This window comes from Primulina eburnea, chromosome 2 (genome assembly GCF_022965805.1).
Source record: "Primulina eburnea isolate SZY01 chromosome 2, ASM2296580v1, whole genome shotgun sequence".
NCBI classification, from domain to species: Eukaryota; Viridiplantae; Streptophyta; class Magnoliopsida; order Lamiales; family Gesneriaceae; genus Primulina; species Primulina eburnea.
The window spans coordinates 12,257,744-12,266,555 of record NC_133102.1 but is presented as its reverse complement, the minus strand read 5'-3'; the positions used below and the strand labels follow the sequence as shown (position 1 = coordinate 12,266,555).

General features: G+C 39.8%; 1 protein-coding gene across 1 annotated transcript; it reads right to left on the bottom strand.

The window, feature by feature from the left end:
* Positions 1-6,401: 6,401 nt before the first annotated feature.
* On the bottom strand, positions 6,402-7,623 carry LOC140824592 (uncharacterized). The gene is made up of 2 exons (XM_073186165.1): positions 7,393-7,623; positions 6,402-7,083 (listed from the first exon to the last, which is right to left on the bottom strand). The coding sequence occupies exons 1-2, from the start codon at positions 7,532-7,534 to the stop codon at positions 6,554-6,556; spliced, it is 672 nt and encodes a 223-aa protein (XP_073042266.1). The 5' UTR covers positions 7,535-7,623; the 3' UTR covers positions 6,402-6,553.
* Between the last annotated feature and the right edge of the window lie 1,189 nt (positions 7,624-8,812).

Sequence of the window (8,812 nt, the reverse complement as noted above, 5' to 3'; positions counted from 1 at the left end):
TGATAGATTTTCAGAAGAGGTCAGTTTTATTTAGACCGCCGGGCATGGAGCAATTTCTTTTTGAGCCAGCCAGATGGAGAAGCTTTCCTCGCATGATTTCATGCATGCAGGCGAGGAGTTTGATCTCCAAGGGATGCCAGGCCTTTTTGTCTAGTATTATTTCAGCACCTGACGTGTCCACTCCATCCTTATCAGAGGTGCCAGTAGTCAAAGAATTTCCAGACGTCTTTCCTGATGACGTCACCGGTCTTCCACCAGAGAGAGAGGTGGAGTTTGCAATCGATCTCGTGCCAGGCACAGCGCCAATCTCCAAGGCGCCATACAGATTAGCTCCAGCTGAGATGTTGGAGCTCAAACAGCAGATTCAGGAGCTCCTCGACAAAGGGTTTATCCGCCCTAGTTTCTCACCGTGGGGCGCACCAGTGCTTTTTGTGAAGAAGAAGGATGGGAGCATGAGACTGTGCATCGATTACCGTGAGCTGAACAAGGTAACAATCAAGAACAAATACCCTTTGCCTAGAATCGAAGACTTGTTCGATCAATTGCAGGGAGCTACCGTGTTCTCTAAGATAGATCTTCGATCAGGGTATCATCAGCTGAAGGTGAAGGATGCAGATGTTCATAAGACAGCTTTCAGGACCAGATACGGGCATTACGAGTTCTTAGTAATGCCGTTTGGATTGACCAATGCTCCAGCTATTTTCATGGATCTCATGAACCGAGTATTCCAGCCGTTCCTCGATCAATTCGTCATAGTATTCATTGACGACATTCTTATTTACTCGAAGAGCCATGAGGAGCACAACCAGCATTTGAGGACAGTTTTGCAGACCTTGCAGAGTCGCAAGTTATTTGCGAAGTTCAGTAAGTGTGAATTTTGGCTGCAGAAAGTTGCATTTTTGGGGCATATAGTATCCAGCAGTGGTATTGAGGTGGACCCATCGAAGGTGGCAGCCGTTAAAGAATGGGTTGAGCCAAAGAACGCATCTGAAATCCGCAGCTTTTTGGGTTTAGCAGGCTACTACCGTAAGTTTATTAAGGGATTTTCGTCCATAGCAGTGCCGCTCACCTCACTAACCAAGAAAAATGCAAAGTTTGTGTGGAGCGAGGAGTGCCAGAAGAGCTTCGACACCTTGAAGCAAGCTCTTATTGCAGCGCCAGTGCTAGCCATGCCGACAGGGCAAGGCGAGTTTGTGCTTTATACCGATGCATCTAAGCTCGGATTAGGCGCAGTGTTGATGCAACAAGGTCGGGTCATAGCTTATGCTTCCAGACAATTAAAGGTGCACGAGAAGAACTACCCGACGCACGACCTTGAATTAGCCGCCGTTGTCTTTGCATTGAAGATTTGGAGACATTACTTATACGGCGAGAAATGCCAGATCTTCACCGACCACAAGAGCCTCAAATACTTCTTCACGCAGAAAGAGCTGAATATGAGACAGAGAAGGTGGTTAGAACTTGTCAAAGATTACGACTGCGAGATTAGCTACCATCCGGGAAAAGCTAATGTTGTCGCAGACGCCTTGAGCAGAAAAGTGGCAGTGGTAGCTCAGTTGTCATCTCAGAGACCACTACAGTCGGAGATTCAGAAGTTTGGTCTAGAGATTTATCGTGATGGCAAGGCTCCTAGGCTGTCTAATCTGACAGTCAAATCTGATTTGCTAGACCGAATCCGAGCAGGTCAGTCTTCGGATGAGCAGTTACAGAAATGGAGACTGAAAGACGAAGCCAAGGGCAGTGTGCTGTACACAGTCTCAGACGGCATTGTGAGATACAGAGGTAGAATGTGGGTGCCTAGTGTTGGTTCGATCAGACATGATATTTTGACAGAGGCACACGCATCTCCGTATTCCATTCACCCAGGAGGCACCAAGATGTACAAGGACCTTCAGATTTTGTATTGGTGGCCAGGAATGAAGCGAGACATCCGTAGGTTCGTATCAGAATGTCTCACTTGTCAGCAAGTAAAAGCTGAACATCAGAGACCAGCAGGGTTGGTAAAGTCACTCCCCATCCCCGAGTGGAAGTGGGAGAACATTACTATGGATTTTGTTGTTGGGTTGCCGAGATCAGTCAGAGGATCGAATTCCATTTGGGTTATAGTGGACCGACTCACTAAGTCAGCGCATTTTCTGCCAGTGAAGACGACTTTCTCTATGACGCAGTATGCGGAGCTTTATCTCAGAGAGATAGTTCGTTTGCATGGATGTCCAGTCTCTATTGTGTCCGACAGGGACCCGAGGTTTACATCGTCCTTCTGGAAGAGCTTACATGCAGCCATGGGGACGAAGTTGCTTTTCAGTACAGCTTTTCACCCGCAGACAGATGGCCAGTCTGAGCGAGTGATTCAGGTTTTAGAGGACTTGCTAAGGGCGTGCATGATTGATTTTCAAGGAACGTGGGAATCTAGACTACCTCTAGTGGAGTTCACATACAACAACAGCTTCCAAGCATCTATTGGTATGGCTCCCTATGAGGCGTTGTACGGGAGGAAGTGCAGATCACCAGTTCATTGGGATGAAGTTGGTGAGAGAACAGAACTTGGTCCAGAAATAGTTCAGCAAACTGCAGACGTGGTGGTCAAGATTCGTGACAGAATGAAGACCGCCCAGAGCCGTCAGAAGAGCTATGCAGATAAAAGGAGGAGAGATCTCGAGTTTGCCGTAGGAGATCACGTTTTTATCAAGATAGCACCTATGAAGGGTGTTATGAGATTTGGAAAGAGAGGCAAGTTGAGTCCGAGGTTTATTGGACCGTTTGAGATCTTGGACAGAGTTGGGACGCTAGCGTATCGTGTAGCCCTTCCGCCGAATCTGGCCGGGGTGCACAATGTGTTCCATGTCTCGATGCTGAGAAAATATTTGGCTAATCCTTCTCATGTGCTGAGTTATGAGCCGTTACAGTTGACTCCAGACCTGTCTTATGAGGAGAAACCAGTCCAAATCCTAGACAGACAGGAGCGCAGGCTTCGGAACAAAGTGACTAAGCTAGTCAAAGTTCGGTGGTTAAACCAATCAGTGGAAGAGGCCACTTGGGAGTCAGAGATAGATATGAGACTTCGCTACCCGGAATTGTTCGGTAAGACTTAATTTCGAGGACGAAATTTTTATAAGTGGGGGAGGAACTGTAGTGCCCAAATTTAATACACGTATAACCCATGCATTCATTTAATTATTAAATCATTTAAATTAATTTTAAATGAGTTTTGGCGATGCATGATTTATTTAAATGCATTGTTTTAAATTATTTATGTTTATGTGATGCACGTTAAAATGTCTTTCGAGTCTCATGTTTCAGGCGATCATTCGAGGCGGGATTGAGAAAAAGACCCGGTGACGATTTTTGGCAATTTTAGATATGGTATTTTATTTTAAGTTGAGTTTGGGGGCATTTTAAATAATTTAGTGAGTGTTAGCATTTTTGAATCCTAAATTTAATTATTTTGTGAGTTTTTGATTTTAGAACTTTTAAAGTCTAATATGGTGTGTTATATTTTAATTATAGAGTTTTATTTAAAAAGTTGAGTGTGAGTTAGTGTTTTAATTAGTAGACAATTATTTTAGTAAACCAAAAGTTAGTCTTTTAATTAATTAAAACACACGCCTCACACACACAAACACACTTTTACACACAGTAATACACGCCTAAACACACACACAACAATTCATTCAAGTTTTATTATTTTTTTTTAGAGAAAGATTAGGGTTCTTATTCCCCTAGAGTAGCCGCCCCCTTCCCTTCAAATTCCAGCAAGATTTCGGTCAGTTTTATTCAAGAGTAACGGTGCCACGTTCGTCCCGGATCAACCTCGCTCCTATCTCCGCTTCGGTGTCGTCTTTCGGTAACGTTATCATCAAAAAGGCACGTATATTCTGTTCTTGCTGTGTCGATCAAGTCATATTATGCGTGGTGTCGATTTTTATGCGTAAAAGTTATGTATGATGATAGTAGTTTGAGCGGATCATGAATCGGATCAATTTCGAAGGAAAATTTTTAGATCTAAAACTCGTTTTTACTGTTCATGTCAATACTGCGATTTTTATGTTCATATTTTGGGAAAACTTTCAACGGCAAAAACGTAGAACTTTTCGATACCTTCGATTTGATATATGATTCGAAATTTTTGGACGAAAATTGAGTGAGTTATGATATTTTCCGTGCGACTGCGCAAGCTGAAATTTTCAGAAAATGTTGTTATTGATACGTTTCTTGAAGTTTTAAGTTGCAGGCTTCGTTGGAAATCGACGGGCGATCGTTGCTGCGTACGAGTATGTTAGTAATGATGTTAAGAGTGTTTTTGAGGTTACGTTTCATGTCGATAGGCACTCGAACTAATTAGAAGTCGTAGGAAACGGTTTGATGTCAATTGCCGTATTTTGGGTTGTGTGTGTGTCGTAGAGCGAACACTGTTGTTTTGAAACGTTTGAACAATTTGGATTTATGTTGTGGTATGCTAGGATGAGTCTGGAGGTGTCGGTGCTTGGTCCGTATAACCGAGTCTAGAAGAATAAGCATTGGGTGTTCATAATTTTCGTAAGTTCGCGATCACAGTGGGTACACGGACCTGTACACGGACCCTGTCACGGGGTCCGTGCCTTTGTTGTCTTCTCGGAGTCTTTTTCCAGTATCTACACGGACCCTCACCCGGACCCTGACACGGGGTCCGTGCCTTTGCTTCCTTTCAATGTCTTCTTCCAGAGTCTACACGGACCCCCATCCGGACCCGAGCACGGGGTCCGTGCCCCTTCCGTTTCCCGACACACTCTAGGCAGTATGTACACGGACCCTCTCCCGGACCCAAACACGGGGTCCGTGTACCCTTGTTTTGGGAAATATTTGTAAGTTCATTTTATGTTTGATGTTATGGGTTAGTGCAAGGATTATTAAGGGCGTGTCGTGGCAAATCGTAGAAGGTCCTAAGGTATGATTGAGCTTGAGAGTAAGCATGTGTTTTCTATGTCTAAGCAATGCAAGTTAAGTATGAAATTCACGTTAGTAAGTTGCAGCAACGGCCCCAGACGAAGTCCAACGAATCCCTCAACGCCAAGTAAGTATGTTGACGTGCAAGAAAACATTTTTTTAGTTTTTGAGGTATGCTAAATGTCTTGTGACCAAATTATGTTAGGATTGGAAAGCGTTAAATTATGAACGGGGACCAATCCGCCCGTTAAATTATGAACGGGTTAGATCGTGGTTGTGAAGCGTTAAATTATGAACGTGGATCAACTGGCCTGTTAAATTATGAACAGGGATCTTATGTATGCGGCAGCGGATACGTCCCTGTCAGCCCAGTACTGTGGTATAGTCTGATCAGGCTCATTTATGTTACGGGTCACTCGCTTTGAAACATCCTCTACGCAAATGATGAAGTTATGTATGTTAAAGTATGTTCAAGTATGCAGCATGTTTATGAAAAGTTTAAGTTATGGCACGTCGAAGTATGTATGTACGTATGTTCAAGTTTATTATGCAAGTTCAAGTTCCAAGTATGTATGTCATATTTTAAAGTTGCATGCGACCTTAATATGTAGTACTCGTTATTCCAGTTTATACGTGTTGAGTCTTTAGACTCACTAGACTTGATCGATGCAGGTGACTATGTTGAGGAGACAGGAGGTGATGACCAAGGGGCAGGCTTGGGCTGAGTGGCAGGCTAAACCCGAGGACCGCAAGTTTATGTTTATGCAAATTTTTAAAATACTCTGATGTTTTGATTTGAACGTGAGACGTTTTGAGACAGTTTCTTTTAGTAAAATTTTATTGGTGACGGATGAATGTTGAGTGACGACCGTATGAATGTTTTTATTTAAGAAAATTTTTAATTTTTCCGCAAATTTTAAGCAGTGTAGATTACGGTTCGTTACAGTTATACCTAGCTAAATTTTGTGTATCGAAATGTGAGAGAAACAGTTGAAATTTTTCGAATATAATATGGTCCTAAGGCAAGGCTGGAGGAAAAATATTGGTTTAGTTTCTGAAGTCCCAAAAAAATGATTTTAATTTAAAATCTAAGCCTAATTATCCAACATAAAAACTACGGTTTTACATGTCAATTTTATGAAACATATATTTTCTTTTGCTCACCTATGAAAAAATATCATTTTTTATGTCAAAAATAATAATTTTTATTGTAAATATGAGCATGTTAATTTGTCACTTGTCATAATAAAGATCGTGACATCTTTTCTAAATAGACCTACTCATTATCCAAGCATTTGTAGGTCCCAAAAATGTACGAGACACCTTTATTTTTGGCATGTTGGTGTTGCTAAACTCCATTCAAATAATTCAGGTACTACGTAATTTTGGCCATTCTCGGAAAAATTTGCGACTCAAGCTCGAGCTGTCTCGATTTTCCAACAATATGTAGCTAACCAATCAAATTTCCCGTGGTCGTGAGGGTGATACCATTATAACCAATAAACAAGAAATACATAACTAGTTTATATATACTGATATATCCAATACAAAAGAGCTAACCTATAAATATGGTTAAGAAGACAAAAACAAAAACAAAAACCTATTGAATGCATGGAAAACATATATCCCATTACACCAGAGAAAGGCCACACACAACAATCACCAAGTAAAAGCTACAATCGATGAAAATAGCTCGAATCGCCTGATGCAGAACCAATCCTAATTCCAACACCTTGACGGCTCCTCCCCAGTTCACCCCATCGAAACTCAGTTCCTTGTGCTCATCTTCCTCTCTCGTTTGCGTGTAAAGGGCTAGTCGTGCAGCCACAATCAACAGATCAGTCATCAATACGACATAGAGAGGCCTATAAGCGATGAGGCTCTTTGATTTCACCACATTGTGAGGGAGATTAACATGGGATAGGACTATAAGAATCGCGATTATAGTTGAACACACGACTCTCGTGTTCTCGGAGGAGATTATGCTGGAGTTTATTTCTTTGGGAGTGAATGAATCAAGAAGTTGGATGAGTGGTTTCTTGGATGGATTTGGGCCATTGGTTTTCGTCTTGCATGTTCTTGGAGTACTGATGATTGATGATTCAAATTGTTCTTCTTCACTTTCCTGCTTTATGGGCGTTTTAGGAGCATCATTTTTACCTTCAAAGAAACAGATGAAAATATTTACTTGTTGAAAGTAAATAAATAATATGACCTCTATGAAATAATTATATTATATTTTGGAATCGGTACTGCTTCATTTCATGACGTTCAACAAGTTTCCGTCGCATATAACAATGATGAGAATAACATGTCAACATCTGCATGCAAACTGCACAATTAATCAACGTCGACCCCAATATATATTATGAAATATTTAATCAATCTTCGATTTCAACGACGACGTATAATTAAACCGATCACGAGCTGAAGATATATAGAGAATAATAGAGGCAATCACATACGCACCATGATCATCTGTTGTGGCCGGTTGAGAGTCATATTGTGCGGGTAAACAATCCATATCTAGGCTTTGGAGCCGACCCGTAATCAGCGCCATCCGATCTGACCCTCTGGACGATATCCTCCTCCTCCTTTCTTCCTTCTCCATTTCTCTATGTATATATGTGCGTTTTGTTGTGCGTGTGATCCAATGATCAATGGTAATATAATACACTAGAGAATTTTCGGCTTGTCCTGTTTTGTATGCCAGACTTGTGTACACCTAATACGTGTATACTGTTCTATCCCGTAAATTATTATTTTTTTAGTTCGAATATTATGAAATAAATAGCATTTTATTATCTGTTCAAAAAAATATTAATAACATTATCTTAAATGATATATTAAATCGAAGAGTATGTATGGTTAAATTACAGTTTTTCTTTTCTAAAAAAAATGAAACATGAAAAATTAATTAAAAGAAAATAACCTCATGTTTAACGTTATATTTAATTTCCTCTTGATTATTAAATCACGTGGCTACGAGTTGGTTTTGCGCCATAGGTGAAAGAGGCATAAACCTCTCACATTTTAAGGAGAAGCCTATGTTTGAAGATATGTAAAACAGAAAAAATCCGCCACCCTAGAATTTTAATCATAAAAAAAAAACAAAAAAAAAAAGGTTTGTCAAGGAATCTCTTTTTATCCTAATTTCCAAATTGCCAGTACACGTATTAGTTTCTCAATTATCATCTTGTTGGGACAATAATCCACGTAAAACACAGAATCAATCATAAATTATTAAAAATTTGATTGAAAATTTAAGCGGATGTATATCTGAAGCCATAATCCTGAATTCTTTAGAACTTGTATTGATTTTCCAGATCTACGCACTTTTTTTTTAAAAAAATCATTTAGTTTTTTCTTATGAACTATTTTCTTAATAAGGAAAGAGAATATCAACCGAGTTACGCACAATCTGAGACCATGACCCATATATAGATATTAATGTCTATCATTATTTTCTGATATTTCTGTTTCAACTCATCATAAAAGCAGAAATTATATTTTCGCCTCTATACATTAAAGACCCACAATCTATCAGACACATTAAAATCCAATAACCAAAACTTTAGTTGATCACTTTAATTTTGGAACTAACCCAAAACATATGATCATTTACATATAAATTCATATAACTAAAATTGATCCAACACAACTTACATATACACGATATTGTGGGCTGAAAAAATTTAATTTATAATACTGAAAATAAATAATGATCGAGCAAATGCAAAACTAGTTGAACGAATCCATATAACATTCAGAACATATCCACCACAAGAATTTTCGACGATCAATGAGGCGACAAAATGATTTTTCTTTTAAAATCAAGCATGCAACACGTCTTTTAACATTAAATTTTCATCATAAAATTATATAAACA